General features: G+C 37.3%; 1 protein-coding gene across 1 annotated transcript; it reads right to left on the reverse strand.

Annotated features, from left to right (window-relative positions):
• Positions 1-7,544: 7,544 nt before the first annotated feature.
• Positions 7,545-19,093, reverse strand: LOC116595391 (sulfotransferase 1C4-like). Its single transcript, XM_032351652.1, has 7 exons — positions 18,694-19,093; positions 14,914-15,039; positions 13,859-13,956; positions 13,230-13,356; positions 12,940-13,034; positions 9,959-10,139; positions 7,545-9,028 (listed from the first exon to the last, which is right to left on the reverse strand). The coding sequence occupies exons 1-7, from the start codon at positions 18,860-18,862 to the stop codon at positions 8,913-8,915; spliced, it is 912 nt and encodes a 303-aa protein (XP_032207543.1). The 5' UTR covers positions 18,863-19,093; the 3' UTR covers positions 7,545-8,912.
• Positions 19,094-19,536: the final 443 nt, after the last annotated feature.

A 19,536-nucleotide genomic window follows, 5' to 3' on the forward strand; every position in this document is an offset into this window, starting at 1 on the left:
AGTCCCAGTAGTTCTCTTTTGCTCTTGCTTCCCTTCATTTGGCGATGTTCCTAGGAAGAAATTGCTGCGGCTGAGGTCGAAGAGGTTGCTCCCTGTGTTCTCCTCAAGGATTTTGATGGATTCCTGTCTCACATTGAGGTCCTCCATCCATTTTGAGTCTATTTTCATGTGTAGTGTAAGGAAATGGTCCAGTTTCATTTTTCTGCATGTGACTGTCCAATTTTCCCAACACCGTTTGTTGAAGAGACTGTCTCTTTTCCATTGGACATTCTTTCCTGCTTTGTTGAAGATCATTTGAGCATAGAGTTGAGGCTCTATTTCTGGGCTTTCTCTTCTGTTTCCTTGATCTATGTGTCTGTTTTTGTGCCAGTGCCATACTGTCTTGATGATGACAGCGTTGTAATAGAGCTTGAAGTCTGGAATTGTGATGCCACCAACTTTGGCTTTTTTTTTTCAATATGCCTCTAGCTATTTGAGATCTTTTCTGGCTCCATATAAATTTTAGGATTATTTGTTCCATTTCCTTGAAAAAAAAAGGATGGTATTTGATAGGGATTGGATTAAATATTTAGGTTGCTTTAGATGGCATAGACATTATCACAATATTTGTTCTTCCAATCCATGAGCATGGAACATTTTTCCATTTCTTTGTGTCTTCCTCAATTTCTTTCATGAGTACTTTATGGTTTTCTGAGTACAGATTCTTTGCCTCTTTGGTTAGGTTTATTCCTAGGTCTCTTATGGTTTTGGGTGCAATTGTAAATGGGATTGACTCATTAATTTCTCTTTCTTCTGTCTTGTTGTTGGTGTAAAGAAATGCAACTGATTTCTGTGCATTGATTTTATATCCTGACACTTTACCAAATTCCTGTACAAGTTCCAGCAGATTTGGAGTGGAGTCTTTTAGGTTTTCCACATAAAGTATCATGGCATCCACAAGGAGTGATAGTTTGACTTCTTCTTTGCTGATTAGGATACCTTTAATTTCTTTCTGTTGTCTGATTGCTGAGGCTAGGACTTCTAGTACTATGTTGAATAGCAGTGGTGATAATGGACATCCCTGCTGTGTTCCTGACCTTAGCATAAAAGCTCTCAGTTTTTCTCCATTGAGAATGATATTTGCTGTAGGTTTTTCATAGATGGTTTTGATGATATTGAGGTATGTGCCCTCTATCCCTACACTTTGAAGAGTTTTGATCAGGAAAGGATGCTGTACTTTGTCAAATGCTTTTTCAGCATCTATTGAGAGTTTCATATGTTTCTTGTTCTTTTATTAATGTATTGTATCACATTGATTGATTTGTGGAAGTTGAACCAAACTTGCAACCCTGGAATAAATCCCACTTGGTCGTGGTGAATAATCCTTTTAATGTACTGTTGGATCCTATTGGGTAGTATTTTGGTGAGAATTTTGTGTGTTCATCAAAGATATTGATCTGTAACTCTCTTTTTTGGTAGGATCCTTGTCTGGTTTTGGGATCAAAATGCACATAAAACGAGTTTGGGATCAAAATGCCTCATAAAACGAGTTTGGAAGTTTTCCTTCCATTTCTATTTTTTGGAACAGTTTCAGGAGAATAGGTATTAATTCTTCTTTAAATGTTTGGTAGAATTCCCCTGGGAATCCATCTGGCCCTGGGATCTTTTTGTTGGGAGATTTTTGATGACTGCGTCAATCTCCTCACTGGTTATGGGTCTGTTCAGGCATTCTGTTTCTTCCTGGCTCAGTAGTGGTAGTTTATATGTCTCTAGGAGTGCATCCATTTCTTTCAGATTGTCAAATTTTCTGGCATATTGGCTCATGATATGTTCTTATAATTGTTTGTATGTCTTTGGTATTTGTTGTGAGCTTTCCTCTTTTATTCATGATTTTATTAATTTGGGTCCTTTCTCTTTTAGTTTTGATAAGTCTGGCAAGGAGTTTATCAATCTTACTAATTCTTTCAACAAACCAGCTCCTAGTTTCATTGACTTGTTCTATTGTTTTTTTGGTTTCTATTTCATTGGTTTCTGCTCTGATCTTTATGATTTCTCTTCTCCTTCTGGGTTTAGGCTTTCTTTGTTGTTCTTTCTCCAGCTCCTTTAGGTGTACGCTTAGGTTGTGTATTTGAGACCTTTCTTGTTTCTTGAGAAAGGCTTGTATCACTATATATTTTCCTCTCAGGACTGCCTTTGCTGTTTCCCATAGATTTTGAACCATTGTGTTTTCATTATCATTTGTTTCCATGAACTTTTTCAATTCTTTTAAAATTTCTTGGTTGACCCATTCATTCTTTAGAAGGATGCTGTTTAGTCTCCATGTATTTGGGTTCCTTACAAATTTCCTTTTGTGATTGAGTTCTAACTTCAGAGCATTGTGGTCTGAAAATATGCAGGGAATGATCCCAATCTTTTGATACCAATTGAGACCTGATTTATGACCCAGGATATGATATACTTTGGAGAATGTTCCATGTGCACTAGAGAAGAATGTCTATTCTGTTGCTTTGGGTTGGAATGTTCTGAAGATACCTGTGATGTCCATCTGGTCCAGTGTGTCCTTTAAGGCCTTTATTTCCTTGATGATTTTTTGCTTGGATGATCTGTACAGTTGAGTAAGGGGGTGTTAAAGTCCCCTACTATTATTGTATTATTGTTTATGTGTTTCTTTGATTTTGTTATTAATCGGTTTATATAGTTGGCTGCTCCCATGTTAGGGGCATAGATATTTAAAATTGTTAGATCTTCTTGTTGGAGAGAATCTTTGGGTATGATAAAGTGTCCTTCCTCATGTCTCATTATAGTCTTTGGCTTAAAATTCAATTTTTCTATTAGTATGGTAAATTTTTTTCCACCCCCTGACTTTAAATCTGGAAGTGTCCTTGGGTCTAAAATGAGTTTCTTGCAGACAGTGCATTGATTTTTTTTTTAAAAATCCATTCTGATACCCTGTGTCTGTTGATTCGGGCATTTAGCCCATTTACATTCAGGGTAACTATTGAGAGATATGAATTTCTTGCCATTGTATTGCCTGTAAGGTGACTATTGGTGTATATTGTCTCTATTCCTTTCTGGTCTACTACTTTTAGGTTCTCTCTTTGTTTAGAGGGCCCCTTTCAATATTTCCTATATGACTGGTTTGGTGTTTACAAACTCTTTTAGGTTTTTGTTTGTCCTGGAAGCTTTTTATCTCCCTTCTGTTTTGAAAGATAGCCTAGCTGGATATAGTATTCTTGGCTGCATATTTTTCTCATTTATTGCTCTGAATATATCATGCCAGTTCTTTCTGGCCTGTCAGGTCTCTGTGGATAAGTCTTCTGTCAATCTAATATTTTTACCATTGTATGCTACAGGCTTCTTGTCCTTAGCTCCTTTCAGTATTTTCTCCTGGTCACTAAGACTTTTAAATTTTACTATTAGATTATGGGGTGAGGCCCTATTTTTATTGATTTTGAGGGGAGTTCTCTGTGCCTCATGGATTTTGATGCTTGTTCCTTTTGCCATATTTGGGAAATTCTCTACTATAATTCTCTCCAATATACCTTCTGCTCCCCTCTCTCTTTCTTCTTCTTCTGGATTTCCAATTCTAATGTTGTTTCATCTTATGATATCACTTATCTCTTGAATTCTGTCCTCGTGGTCCAGTAGTAGTTTGTCTCTCTTTTGTTCAGCTTCTTTATTCTCTGTCATTTGGTCTTCTATATCACTAATTCTCTCTTCTGCCTCAATTATCCTAGCAGTAAGAGCCTCCATTTTTTATTGCACCTCATTAATAGCTTTTTTAAAATTTCAGCTTGATTAGATTTTAGTTCTTTTATTTCTCCAGAAAGGGCTTTTATTTCTGCAGGCAGGATTTATCTAATATCTTCCATGCCATTTTTGAGTTCAGCTAGCACCTTGAGAATCATCATTCTGAACTCTAGATCTGACATATTACCAATGTCTGTATTGTTCAGGTTCTTAGCTTTCAGTATTGTCTCTTGTTCTTTTTTTTTTTTTTTTTTTTGTGGTGAGTTTTTTCGCCTTGTTATTTTATCCAGATAAGAATATATGAAGAAGTGAATAAAATGCTAAAAGGGTGGCAAAAACCCCAGAAAAATGTACACTAACCAAATCAGAAGGGACACAAATTTTGAGAAGGGGGAAGAAGAAAGGTGTTAAAAAGAAGTTTAAAAAAATTAAAAAAGTAAAACATATATATATTTTAGACTGGTGAATAAAACAGAGTCACCCACTTGATTTTGGATATATTTTGGTCTCTTAGAAGAAACTACCTCCAACAATTTTAAAGAAATAAAAAAAAAATATATATATATATATATATATATATATATATATATATACACAAAAATAAGGGCAAACATGATGAAGGGATGGAATATGAGTGTAATGATGAAAGTTTTAAAAAATTCTAAGAAAGAAATTGATACAATAAGCTGGTTGGAAAAAGGAAAAAAAAAAAAAAAAAGAATGTGGAGAGAATTTGCTGAGGCTGGAGACTAGAAGAAAGCCCTGTGCTAGATTTAGGGTATATTTTGATCTATTAGAAGAAATCACATCTCAAAATTTTTTTTTAGAAGAAAAAACCCTATGTGTATACAAAAAATAAAGTTAGATACAATGAAGGATAAAATATGACTCTAATAATGAAGGTTTAAAAAGATTTTTTTAGAAAGGTATTATTAAGATAAACTAATTAAAAATGTTAAAAAAGGAAAGAGAAAAAGTTAAAAAAATAGAATAAGAATAAAATAAAATTAAAAAAAATCAATTAACTTTGCAGGACTAAAGAATCATGGGGAGAAAGCCATGAATTCCATGCTTTGCTTTCTCGTCCTCTGGAATTCTGCTGTTCTCCTTGATCAGTGAGCTTGGTCTTGGCTAGATGTTCTTGCTGATCTTCTGGAGGAGGGTCCTGTTTTAGTGATTCTCAAATGTCTTTTCCTGAGGCAGAATTGCAGTGCCTTTGCCAGGGGCTGGGCTAAGTAATCTGCTCAGATTCATTTTTGGGACTTCCCTGAATGCTTTCCATAGAGCTCTGGAGGCTGGGAATGAAAATGGTGGCTTCCCAATCTCCAGCCTGGAGGAGCTGAGAGCTTGGGACCCCAAATGTGCCCTTGGAGAAAATGGGTCAATCACTCCCATCTCCCTGGTTTCTGGCTGTGCTCTGGGCTCATCTGGCCTGTGACTGAGCATTTCTATATCTGATGCACAGCCTTGCCTGGAGTCTCGAAACCCAGCAGATTCCTGCTTCCATAAGAGGAAGGTGAGTCTCCCTGAATCTGCCACTTGTGGGGTCCTGCTCAAAGAGCAGTGGTCCAACTGTGTTGCATATCATAGTTTATGGTAACCCTGAGCTGAGACCTCACTCCTTGGCTCTGTCTCTGTAATCGGCTTCCACACTCTGGTACCTGGGAGCTCTCCCACACTCAGACACCCCCGATCTTTCATGACCCCATGGGACCTGAGACCACAGTGTCCTTGGGGGCTCCACCCCCACTTGGCCTCTGGAGTGATGTCCCTCTGACTTCTTAAAGTTTGGATTTTGTGCTCTCTTGCTCCACCACTTGCCAGGAGCCAGGCCCTTCCCCACAGTCTATCTTCTGATCACCTCAGATTCATTTCTCTGCACATTCTACTTTTCAGAAAATGGTTGATTTTCTGTTCCTAGAATTGCTGCTCTTCTTCTCTTTGATCTCCTGTTGAGTTTGTAGGTGTTCAGAATGGTTTGATAGCTATCTGGTTGAACTCCTGTGACCTGATGTCATTTCAGTCTGCTACTTCTCCACCATCTTGCCTTTCTCCTTTAATATTTTTTTTATTCAAACCTAAACTTCCTCCACAGTAGTTAAAGGTTATTGCTCACATGTGCTAAAACAGAATGTGTGGGGTGGCTGGGTGGATCCACTGGCTAAGTGTCCAGCTCTTGATTTTGGCTCAGGTCATGATCTCAGGGTTGTGAGCTCAAACCTCACACTGGATGTGGAGTCTGCTTAAGATTCTTTCTCTCCCTGTGTCCTTCTCCCACACTCTCTCCCCCACAAACAAAACAAAACGTAACAAAAGAACATAGAATGTGCATTCCATTGGTAGATTCTATATATCAGAAGGATTACAAAGCCTAAGTACTGTATTGTAATTTTCTGCTGAAATGGAAATAATGATGACTAGATCTGGAATATAATATGCTAATCACTAGTTTTGAAAGACAAAAGGGGAGAAGCCAAGTTAAGGTGAGTTTGAGTTGGTTTGTTTGGGGATATGGCTAAGTAACCAAAATATATAGATTGGGTTTGCTGGTCAAGATTACATAGGTAGTTTGAAGGCAAGTAAGAGGTAGAAATTTGAGTCCAAGGTGAAATGTCTAAGAGCAATGGGCTGAGCACAAGCACGCTTCCCCTGAGTTGTCTGTTAGGCAGCAGGGCAGGGCGTGGATTTTGGTGTCTTGGAGGATTGGTGGTATGTGAGGGAGAGCTTAACACAGCCACAGAAAGCACTGCATTCAGATAAGGGCCTACAAAAATTTTACTCCATTTCAGGGGGAACCTTAGAGATATAAAGGCATAAAAGGACAGATTTCAGACTGGACACATGAAGTGGATACCAAGTGGGAGGCTATTGTTGGCTTAGGGCTCTGTCTACTTCAGAGCATGTAGACAGTGGGAAAGCTATTCAGTAGACTATTGTTAAGCTTCACTTGATCATGATGGGGAATGGCTGACAGTTTGATGCCAGTCTGGTTGGTTTCTGGATCAGGGTCTGAGTTGGGCAGCCTTTAGTTAGTGGTGATCATGATGAACCTGTGATAAGACTGTCTCAGGAAAGGAAGAGAGAGGCTCTATTTTAAGCAGTTAAAAAGGCAGATTTTGGAACCATGGTGTTCGAAGCTAAATGCCAATATTTCTTATTTGAGTTAACTAATATCTCTGAAATTTATTTATTTATTTATTAGAGAAAGAGCACAGACCAAGGCTATAGCAGGCAGAGGGAGAAGCAGGGCTTCTGCTGAGCAAGGAGCCTGATGTAGAACTTGATCCCAGGACCCTGGGATCATGAGCTGAGCTGAAGGCAGACACTTAACTGACTGAGCCACCCAGGCATCCCATACTTCTGAACTTGAGTTTTAGTTTTCTCTTTGGGATAATAATGCCATATTCAAAGGATGGTTGTAAAAATAAAATGTCTTATCCAATAAAACTTTCTCTGATGATAGAAATGTTGTATAATGCCCAAGTAATAGCTACTAGCCATGTGTGGCTACTGTGCACTTGAAATTTAACTAGTAAAAACCAATAACTGAATTTTATTTAGTTTTAATTAATTTAAATAGCCACATTTAGCTAGTAGCTAGTATATTGGACAATAGCTATAAATGATAGCTATTATAGGGACTACTTAAAATATAAAAAGGTAGCTTTTTAGAATTTCCTTGACTGATATATTCTTTCAGTTACTTATTTTTGTGCTTGTCATATTTTGTTTGGTGTGCAATGAAATATACAACAATGTTTCTATCTTGGAGAAAAAAATAAATGAAAATTTTAATAAACATACAAGAGACCATATACGCATACAAGATATATAATTACTTTAATCTTAATCACAAAATAATTATACCAAGTGTAGAGGACTTCAGAAAAGCACATGTTTGTGTTGTAATGAGCACTAGGTGTTATACACAGCTAATGAATCGTTGAGCACTACATCAAAAACTAATGATATACTATATGCTGGCTAACTGAACACACTAAAAAAAAGAAAAGCAAATGTTCCCTTCAGCTCTCAGTATTTTCAGGATGAATGAACCACTTGCACTGGTCATTGAAGCATATTCCACGTTTTGGACAGGTAGATAGAAAAGAAAGGAAATTTCAGATGAAATTTGGTGAAAAAAAAAAAAAACCTAGTAGAATAGGAACTGGCAAGATGTGATCAAAGCTCAGTGAGTAGGCTTATTTGCTGAAGTATGGAGGTGGTTTAGAAGGTGAAATTAAGCTAGGAAAGTGGTTTGGAAGATGATATCCACCATATCATATCAATATAGTTGCCTTTGAATTGACAGCTAAAAAGTGTGGGATTTATCTTCAGGCAGTAAAAATTAAGAATTACTGATATATTTAGAGCCAAAGAGAAATATAATCAAAATCTTGTTTTAAGAAAGTAACCCTGGTAGATGTGGAAGAAACAGAGATACGAGTTAGAAAGCTTATACTAGTATGGACAAGAGGTAAAAGTTTTCTGAACTAGAAGGGTAGCCATACAAATGACACTTCAAGCAGGTAAAACTGACAGATATTGCTGTGGATGCATTGGAAGGAGGTCAGTCAAGATATGACTCCAAGACTCAATCATAGCATTGGCTGGAGTGAGAAAGAGACTTAAGTATAAAGGGTATGATAAGAGATAGGGATAGATGTATTATAGTAAGAATACTGAGGTGAATTGTAATGTTTCATGGAGAAACAGAGTCACTTGATGGTTACTTGACTACCAAGAAACTTCTAGGGGAAATAGTCACTATATATTTTTATGATGCATTGAAAAATTAGTCTGAACCAACACTTTGAAAATGTTAGGGTTTTTTTTTTTTTTTTTTAAATATCAGTAATGAAGCACTTTTAGTACGTCAACAAACACATGATCTATAGCAAACTCAAATATAATGATAATCAACAATGATGCCATGATTGTAACTAGTAATTCCAGTTACTAGTTTGTAACTCCAGATTGTAACTAGTAACTCCAACTCTCTGCCTTGTCTCCAATCTCTGCTAGCTTTATCCCTAATTTTTTTAGAGTGAACAAAAGCAGACACAATAAACAACTAGTCTGAGAACTTGAATCCAGTATCATGTGGTCTGGGTAATAAGGTTTTATTGATTATTACCAATAAGTTGGTAATAGACTAAAAAAATTTTTGGTTCTTTTCTTTTTTACGAGAATTGGAAGTGGAAAGTTATATTGGTATCAGCCATTTTCTTTTCGTAGTCTTCATTAAATCTCTCATTCTGAGCAACAGTAAAGTGATTCTTCCAGTCTCCCACTGTCCCTGAAATTGTCATGTGGGAGAGAGTCAGTTTACATTTCTCTACTCTCCTGTTTCTGTGTGAATTGTTTTACTCTACCCTTCAAGGAGTGCAATATTGGACAAAACATTTCTGTTGCTAACCTATCAATTTCATTCTGAAGGGAAGAAGAATTTTTTATCTGATTTGTGGGAGAGGGAGAGCCCATTATCTACTGATGGACATTAATGGGGGAAATAAAACTACCACAATTAAAACAGCAAGCCTGTGGGGATTTCTTGTCTTTTTCTCCTGTGCTCTTTGGACATCAAAGTGTGGTAGGTGCTTATGCCTGTAGTTTCCATTTATAGGCCCACTGAGAGGGTCTTGTATGTGGGAGAATTCAAGATAGAGTTTTGAGGAAGAAAACCAAAAAAGTAGACCCCCCAAATTCTCCAATTGCAATCCTTGTTACCTTTCCACAGATTTTTTTCTTCCCCCTAGTGCTTACCATCATCTGTTATCCTGGGTATAATTGTTTATTTTGTTTGTGGCTATAATATAACTATTCACGAGGGAAAAAATTTCTGTTTTTTTTTTTTTTTTTTTTTTGCTGCTCTGAGCATTACCTAGAACAGTGTCTGACACATATTAGCCCCTCAGTAAGTATTTTTGAATGAATAAATCTGATAGCATAGAGCCCTTATAAACCCATTATAAAATGGATTCTTTGCCCCATCTGACTTAATTCAGTGTTTTCACCTTATCAGCCAGATCTCTGGAGAGAAAGGGAGGATAAGGAACTGGATGTACACACCACACCTTACTCTCCAATTGTTTTCATTTCATTCCTGGTTTTCTACTTCTTTTTCCAAAATCATTTACTATAGATCTTATTTTTCTTAGCCACAGAAAACTCCCTCAAATCTGTGAAAGATTGGACAATTCTTTAGGATTATGACAAAAAAAAATACCTTTTCTCATGAATGGAGAAACAGAGTGGTTCATGATTGTAGTAGGAATTGATGAATAGTTTGCCATTGGATTCTGCTTCATAACATCAAATGAAGTGTGAAGGACAATTTTATCTAGGACTTCATCATCTAGGTTTTTCCCAATAAATTCTGCCAACTTCTGAATTTCATGCTTTGGATTCTATGATGAGAGTCAAAAGAAAAGTGAAGATTTGATATAAGAGAATTTGTTTAAAAATATTGAAATGAATTAATAACAGTAATCGGCAACATGTCATGAGTTAAAATTTAAACAAAAATCTTAGGGGTACCTGGGTGACTCAGTCAGTTAAGCAGCCAACTTTTGATTTTGGCTCAGGTCATGGTCTCAGGGTTGTGAGATTGAGTCCCATGTTGAGCTCCATGCTTAGTGTGGAGTCTGTTTGAGATTTTTTCCTTCACCCTCTGCCCATCCCCCTGCTCTCATGCAATCTCTCTCTCTCAAATAAATAAATAAAATCTGAAAAAAAAAATCTCTCACAAGTACTCAATTTAACATGAGGACCCACACTGTTCTCTTTTTTATTAACTGGAATTACTAAGCTTTTCTCTCTCTAACATGTAAACAAAAACTGAGTGGTATTAGTGAAACATTTACTATAAAATAACATGCCATGCATGGAGAATGCTTCACTAAGAGTTATGCCCAAGTGTCCTATGCAAGTCAGTTATGGGAGGAGTCTTGGTCTGTTAGATGTCTTACAGGGAGAGTCCATAGACCGATGATAAGAAGAAAGACATTGTAGAAGCATAGGGTCAGACAATTTAAGGAGGCTCTCTCCTGTTTCTGACATGGATAGAAATATCCCAGACCATCTCAGTCATGGCAATAAGTGGTAGGAAAAGAATGATAGCTGACTATTTTGCACCCATGAGGTAGTCAAGAGGCACCAATGGCTAGTAAGTCTACTACCCAGCATATCCAGGTGTTTACGCTTTCCTGAGAGGAGCTCAATTCCAATGTTTCCTCATCAGAGGGACACACCACCCTGGGAAGCTGTGGCTATGGGAAGTCCCTATCTCTGGAAGGAGTGTTAGGGGAGTGCACATGAAAGGTTTAGGCTGACAACTGTGTCTTCTGCTTTAAAAGCTTGGATGTCAAAAGTAGTACTTAATTTATTTGGCCTCACATAGACTAGGAATCAGCAAGAGTGGTGAGAATATTGTGCTTTGAGTGACTAGGCACATTCTGGGCACATTCCAGAACATGATGACAGAAATACTTAAAAGGGCTCTAGGGACTCTGAGGTTAGAACTACCAGTTCAATAAAATTTCTTCCTGGAATTCATAATACATCAGGATGCACCTTGTTAAAAGACTGTTATTCCTGGTGACATAGCCTTACTTTCACACTGCTATGATACATATGATAGACAAGTATCATCTACATGGAGTTTTCTTATTCTGAGTATAATAGCACCCTTCCTTCTGTGGCTTCCCCAGTTTGTCATATCTACCCATGAAAGGGAAACTCTCCCCTTATAGCATACAACTCCCTGCCATAATATTTCTTAACTGAGTATCTAAATTTAGAATTCTGTGAGTAGATAACTCTCAGCACTAAAATAGGGATATGTCCAACATTTTCTGGTTGAAAAAACCGTAGAGTGGAATCTAAGCAACAACTAAAATCATAGATATGGAGAAGAGATTGACGTTGCCAGAAGTGGGGAGTGGGGGATGGGCAAAATGGGTGAAGGTGGTCAAAAGGTACAAACTTCCAGTTATGAAATAGGTATATCCTTGGGACGTAATGTACAGCATGGTGACTATGGTCAATAATACTGTATTGTATATTTGACAGATGCTAAGAAAATAGATCTTAAAAATTCTCATCACAAGAAAAAAATTTTGTAACTATGTGTTGGTGATAGATGTCAGCTGGACTTGTGGTGCTCATGTCATAATAAATACAGTTACTAAATCATGTTGTACCTGTAATTAATACAATGTTAAATGTATGTTATATCTCAACTAAAAAAATAGAAAAATTATTGTTTTACTCTTTTGATATTCTGTAGAAACAACTCGATGAGGCCCAACAGTGACTGAACTTAGGAGTTGTGTGTCTAAACTAATGTGCCCACAAATCCCCTGGGCATCTTATAAAGTGCACATTCTGACTTAAGAGGCCTGATGTAGTCTCTTAGAGCCCCATGCAGCTAATTTGTGAAGCATCTTTTGAGCACCAAGACTTCCAGTGATAAATTGAAGAACAAGACTGTAATTTTTGTAGATCTCTGTATTTAGTTAAGTCACAGATAGTATTTAGCATATTATCATTTATACCATAATGATAGTATATTAGTATATATACTATATATGCTATATAGTATAATGATACTATATCATTATATAGTAGCTCCCATGAACATCATCTTATTTAGCCCTCATTGTAGATCTTGGAAGAGTATATGTTACTATCTAGTTTTTGCAATTAGGGAATCTAAGTAAGTCTCTATGATGTTAAGTGTCCTCAGCAAGAATACTTGCCAGTAGGTGGTAAAGCCAGAACTTGAATTCAAGAATTTTGAATCTAAATCATTAGTATTTTCCATTACACTCTAATTTCTTAAATCATTTCTTGAGATTATGATGTTTCTCACGTACTAATGAAAAAACCCAAAATGTACTAGAAAATGTTTTTCTTTCTAAACAGAATTTTAGAATAGACATGAAAGGGGAAAAAAAGGTACCACTCATATTTTGCCTATCTGGAAAAGGTGTACCATATGGGATATGCTCTGGGGAGCACCAGGAATTGGAGATGAAATTATGTGATACACAAACTCATGATATGCCATGTGTGCTTTGAGGAATGGATAGCAGCAGCCAATGAAATGCAGTATTATCTATTTCTTGTTTCAATCTGTGAGTCCCCAGTGTGGTGTACACATTATGACCTAAATGTCTTATGGTCCATTAAAGCATTGCCCCTCACCTTCTTCAGGTCCTCATAGAAGAGGTAGAGAATGCGATGTTGGTCTTTGGCTTTCCACCATCCTTTCACATGGTCATGCCAAGAACCCCAGCACACTGCAAAGAGGGATGAAAAATGGTAATGAATCACAGAAGCCCAACAAACAAATATTCCACTGAAAAGAGAGTTCCTAAAGAGATGATTTCTTCACAGTAAAGCAAGCAGAGCCCTGGCTGGTCTAAGGAAATGATTCTTTCCTTTTAGAGTGAGGATTTTGAGAAAAGGAAGAAACAAAAGCTGAATTCTCTTACCCTTCCCAGCCAGAAAACTCTCAAAATACTCTTCCCAGGTTCCTGGAGCAGGAAGGGCTTTATTCATTCTTTGGAAATGGTAATAAGATACCATATTGTCCTTTGGATTTCTTGCTACATAGATTATCTAGGATGGCAGGGGGAGGGAAAAAAGCAAAAGTAGGATTAGACTTATATGTAGTTATTGCCCACACAAATTATGTTCAAGTGGCTACATTCCATACAGATGAGATTTTCTGATGTGGTGTTCTTGTGATCATGGTCTTTGCAGGACTTGAGAAGGAATCAGATCAATTTGCATATTGATTATTGTGAAGAGATAGACTCTCTTCTTTAATAAGTGAAGTGGTTTTTAAAAAAAGATTTTTTATTCATTTGTTTCTGAGAGAGAGAGAGAGAGAGGTGAGGGGCAGAGGGAAAGGAAGAGAATCTTAAGCAGACTCCACACTGAGCATGGAGCTCCCAATGTGGAGCTTGATCTAAATGCCCTGAGATTATAACCTGAGCTGAAACCAAGAGTCAGATGCTTAGCTGACTGAGACACCCAGGTGCTCCAACAAGTAAAGCGATTTAAGAGGAAACTGAAGACCACTCTAAGGAGTAAACTGTGAATTCCTTTTTCTTTTTACCTTACAGTTTTTTTCTATGAAGGATGGTGGCAGCAGCTGGATGGGAAGATGTGTTTTCAGGGTCCGTGGTGAGGGCATTTCATTAGCTCGGTCCAAACCTGTAAAATTGATTTTTGATCACTTTCCACCATTTGTATTTGCTTCAAAATCTTGCTGCTTCAATTGTTCCTAAAATAGGAACAATTGAACAAATCAAGTCACCTGTGCAAACACTATAACTGTAAGTTTGATCTGAGAGAATATTTCTAGCCTATGAATGATTTTTTAAAGATCTGGAACAGTTTTTAACCATAACAAACAAGAAACTAGGTAAATAAGAATGTAAAAATTCATACTCTTCCACCATGAAATTATCTCACTTGGGCTCACCCTTATAGAATAAAATTAATTTCTTTTTTTTAAAAGATTTTATTTATTTATTTGACAGAGAGAGATCACAAGTAGGCAGAGAGGCACACACAGAGAGAGAGGGAAGCAGGCTCCCCGCTGAGCAGAGAGCCCGATGTGGGACCCTGAGATCATGACCTGAGCCGAAGGCAGAGGCTTAACCCACTGAGCTACCCAGGCACCCAAGGAATAAAATTAATTTCTAATGGAGAATAAAAACTTAACTTACCTTTGTATTAGCATTAACTCCCTTAGAAAATGTCTGGAGTACAAAAATGGCCAGACATAGTTAAAAAAAAAAACATGCAAAGTCACAGAATTCATTAGTAATTGTTTGAATGCCTAGAATTTAATTTTTTTTTAGTTTTTCAAGGTGGTTGTATTAATTCTTATGTCTTTTCTATTAAATGTTTTCAGCTTGAATGCCCAGAATTTTGAGAGGGCTATGTGGTAGTAAAAATCCTAGGTACTCATAACCCCACACCCCCCTTCGAGGGTATGTGCTAAGGTGAGTGCTGTTAAGTGTGTAAACCTGGCAATTCACAGACCTTTACCCCTGGGGATAAAAATATATGTTTATAAAAAATTAAAAAAAAATAAAATTAAATTAAAAAAAAATCTTAGGTGTTTATTTAGGCCTTAGTCAAGTGTGGCTATTCGAAACTTACCAGATCCTACGGATGGGAGTATCCATTCGATGAAAGGAATTCGTATATGAGTAGGTGCTCGTTGACTTTTCTCAATATCGCCTTCATTTTGTATTAAGTCCACTATCTCCTGAGTCCATGTTGTTCCTTATTCCATTTGTAAGATGAAGATGCATAGACATTTAGTGTATTACATTTCTTAAAATATGATTATACTTGTCAGAACACCTCTCTGAATTTTAAAGCTAGGTTTATACTGAAATTTAGAAAACATCATTTTTTATTTATGTCTTGTGTTATCACAATGTGAATTTTTATACAAAGGCTGCAATTTGGAATGGATATTATATTGGTAAATAGTTCACTTTCTTGCCTGTCATAACCATTAATTTGGATTGTTACCCAATTGATGTAGCTGCATTGTTCTAAGAAAGACAGAATGAAAGGTCTTTCTCACTTGATTATAATCTCCTGGAGAGTAATCATTATGTGGTTTTCAGACTGTTTCAGACTGTTTCCCAAGTACCACATAGGAGGTATTTAATATGTGTTGATTGCATGAACAAATGAATGATTAGTACCTGGGCTTGATATTAATCATTAGTACTTAGATTCCATTTTCAAGTTTTTCTCAATTTTTCCCTTATCTCAGGGACTAGAAGGTTAAAAAGTGTATTCCCTAGACTTCTTTACTGTGAAGATTTTGAATACTATTTAGATACTGCTAATGAAATGCATTGGAAAGTGGAAGAGTGGTGGAGGTCATTCTTCCCGAGGTAGTGACACTAATGGTAGCTCCAACAGGTAGACATTTTGCATAGGCCATACCATATTTTGCTGCCTAGTTCTTGAACCGGAGAAGCTACTGGAAGACGGGCCTCTTTCTCCAGCCTCAGTTTCTGTGTGCTGCCTGATTCTAGACTAATATAGTTCCTACCAACTGAATCTTCATACTTTGATGAAGAACTGTTGTACTAGGTATTCTGACAAATCTATGTTGGGAAGAGAGTTGACAATTTTAGTATGGTTCTCTGAATCCTGGATCTGGGCTTACCTTCCTGCAGTCTATGACACCAGCCCTCATTACAGTTTCCTTTTCTTATACAGTCAGCTCAGTGCTTTTAAGTCTACAGGGAGGGCGTAAGTCAGGGAACAATGAAAAAAATTACTTTTTATATCCTAGACGAGTTAGGTCTCTAAGAATTTCTGGCACCAACTCTTTCATAGCAGGGTAAAGGACTAATATTTCTTTAGCTATCTAATCAAAGAGAGAGCTGTTTACACTGATTTGATGTATTCACTGAATTTACAGCTATTTAGAGTTAGCTGACTTTGGGGCAGGCTGACATGTTGCTAGAAGTTTGGAGATGAGTGGAATGACTTCTCAATTCATCCTCGGAGATGAGTGGAATGACTTCTCAATTCATCCTCTAGAAGTCAGTGATTTTAGAATATATTTTTCTCTTGGCTCATTCCCAGAGTATTTAATTATTCTTTTAAAAATTTAGGTATAAACCACATTTTTCATCTATGCTTATTTCTTCTTCCCATTAATAAATATAACCTTTATTAATGGGTAGGGTTTCAGTGATGACTAACTGTTACATTAGCTGGCAAGAAGTTTGTTTTTTTTTTTTTTTTTTGAGTGTGTTGTTTGGATCATTCAAGTCCTATTAATTCTAACCCATGAAAACTTTAAACAAACCAAGTCTTACTGCTCACATTTGGCAGGTGGAGAAAAGATTAATTTTTAAATATTATACTTAAATGATGTAACCATGTACTGAAGTGATGACAAAGTAGAATTGTGGACAAAATTAAAACTGTGAGATGTGATTCTCACCAGTGATGACTTTTACATTCACATTAGGAAAGTTTAATCCTGAACAGGCTCCTGATGGGTAAGATTAGAAAATTAGGAAATGGTCCAATTTCATTTTTCTGCATGTGGCTGTCCAATTTTCCCAGCACCATTTATTGAAGAGGCTGTCTTTTTGCCATTGGACATTCTTTCCTGCTTTGTCGAAGATTAGTTGACCATAGAAGATGTGGTATATATACACAATGGAATACTATGCAGCCATCAAAAGAAATGAAATCTTGCCATTTGCGACAACATGGATGGAACTAGAGCGTATCATGCTTAGCGAAATAAGTCAAGCAGAGAAAGACAACTATCATATGATCTCCCTGATATGAGGAAGTGGTGATGCAACATGGGGGCTTAAGTGGGTAGGAGAAGAATAAATGAAACAAGATGGGATTGGGAGGGAGACAAACCATAAGTGACTTTTAATCTCACAAAACAAACTGAGGGTTGCTGGGGGGAGGGGCTTGGGAGAAGGGGGTGGGATTATGGACATTGGGGAGGGTATGTGCTTTGGTGAGTGCTGTGAAGTGTGTAAACCTGGTGATTCACAGACCTGTACCCCTGGGGATAGAGTATTATGCCTCCATCAGAAAGGATGAATACCCAACTTTTGTAGCAACATGGACGGGACTGGAAGAGATTATGCTGAGTGAAATAAGTCAAGCAGAGAGAGTCAATTATCATATGGTTTCACTTATTTGTGGAGCATAACAAATAGCATGGAGGACATGGGGACTTAGAGTGGAGAAGGGAGTTGGGGGAAATTGGAAGCGGAGGTGAACCATGAGAGACTATGGACTCTGAAAAACAATCTGAGGGTTTTGAAGGGACGGGGGGTGGGTGGTTGGGGTACCAGGTGGTGGGTATTATAGAGGGCACGGATTGCATGGAGCACGGGGTGTGGTGCAAAAATAATGAATACTGTTATGCTGGAAATAAAAAAAAAAAAAAAAAAAAAAAAGAAAATTAGGAACAAAATGAAAGTGATGGATAAATGAGAGTCTAAAGCTGCCTTCTGCTGGCAGAGTCTTTTATCAGGATCATTAGAGATAAAGATTCAAAAGAGGTTTGAACATACAACCCAGGAAAATATTTAGGTTTAGATTTTTTGGTGTGTGTGCACAAGTGTATGTTTCAATATGAATATCTGTGTGTGTGTGTATGCGGAGTTATTGACAGGGAGCTTAGTTTTGCAAAGACCAAATGTATATGCAATCTGGCTGTGAATTGAATAGTATATTTTTAGAATACATGCAGATATGCACAAATATCTGCAGAGAACTATTTCTCCCTGGTCATCCTAAAATTTTTCTGATACAGTGGCTGGACTCAAGAAGTCTAACTTCTGTAGCAACTTTTGTTAAACTGATTACTGAAATAAGGAAATAGGTTCAAAACATACCACAAAGGAAGATAGAAATCCAAAGAGTAATTCTTAGACCTTGAATTGGGAGATTTTGAGGGCTTCTGGAAGCTGCTGAGGTGAAATCAGCATTGTAGGAGCAAAGCGCCCCTAATTCTTCACCTTTTGGGGAAATCCCCTTTGCAGCTTACACACAGACAAAGCAGCAGGTTTTTTTTGCTTGGTTTTTTTTTTTTTTTTTTTTTTTTTTTTAACAGGATCTGCTCTAAGAGCCTGCATTGGGAGCAAACAAATCAACAATCTAGTCCGTTACTTCTTGGCTGTTTAAGTCACTCCTGGGAAAGTAAAAAAATATGTACATTGTAAGAAGAGTTAAATTCTTAAAATTTTATTCATTATTTTAGTATTTTTTTCTGTAGTTTCAGTTTCCACAAGTGTTTTGACTTAGCCATATCACTCTGTCCGGTAAACAGTTTTCCAACCCAGATCAGTTTCTTTATTTCACTACTAATATTTTCCCCACTCACCTTCCTAATTCTCTTCTTCACCACCCCCTCCTTCCACCTACCTGCTTTAGGATAGGTGGCAATAAGCAGATCATCGGACTTGGCTTGGAAGTTCCAGATCTGGTCCCACGAGTCACAGGTAGGTGTGGGTTGCAGAATCCCCTTCACATAGTCGACAGTTAAGCGTTCTGTTCCATCAAATGTATCATTCTTTGTTTTGTTTAAGGCCATTAGTGTCAGAAATGAGAGTCCTGCTCCAGAAAAAATCTTACTGCTCAATCAGCACAAAGCTGAAGTCTATTTATTGAACAGACAATGCAAAGCAGACTGCAAGTTCTTCCTGTACAGCCTGGGGATGGCTGGCCCTCAAAGGGGAAAGCAGCTACAGGTTTGCAGGCCCAAGTTCCAGGAAGCTCGGAACTACTGTTTAGGCCTTTGTACTGAGGCGTTTTCTTAATAAGCTCCAGTGCTCCTCCCAGCCAGGCTATGACGTAATACCAGAGGCCCTCCCAAATCCTGGCTGCGGGGTCACGTTCATGTTCAGTCCTGCTCTTCTGTGTCAGTTTAACACGAGTTAGTGCTGTGTTGTTTATGTTTTTCATCTTTGTGTTCGTAAAATAATTCACAGATATTCATTGTTTCTTCTGTTAATTTTAAGCTAATTAAAAAGTTACAGAGAATTTGCTCATGGAATTAGACAGCAATATAGAATAACTTCCCTGAAATGCTGAAGGGAAATTTGTCGGCTCTTGGCAAGAAGGTCCTTGATTTGAATCTCTTCAGACAGATATCTGGAAGGGTCAGTGTTTTTATTTTTAAGAGTAAAATAAAATATTCTCTATTACAGAAGGTTCTTTTCCTTTTGTAGGCTGTACAGTGTTTGTATCAAAACAGGCATGTCTTAT

This window comes from Mustela erminea, chromosome 7, assembly GCF_009829155.1.
Source record: "Mustela erminea isolate mMusErm1 chromosome 7, mMusErm1.Pri, whole genome shotgun sequence".
NCBI classification, from domain to species: domain Eukaryota; kingdom Metazoa; phylum Chordata; class Mammalia; order Carnivora; family Mustelidae; genus Mustela; species Mustela erminea.

What these genes read in the sequence shown, in the direction of transcription:
- LOC116595391 (XM_032351652.1), bottom strand. Translation starts at nt 18,862, where the DNA reads ATGGCCTTAAACAAAACAAAGAATGATACATTTGATGGAACAGAACGC. An exon ending in ACTCCCATCCGTAGGATCTG is followed by an intron (nt 13,957 to 14,913) that starts GTAAGTTTCGAA and finishes TCAATTTTACAG; the next exon opens with GTTTGGACCGAGCTAATGAA. An exon ending in GAGTTTTCTGGCTGGGAAGG is followed by an intron (nt 13,035 to 13,229) that starts GTAAGAGAATTC and finishes CCCTCTTTGCAG; the next exon opens with TGTGCTGGGGTTCTTGGCAT.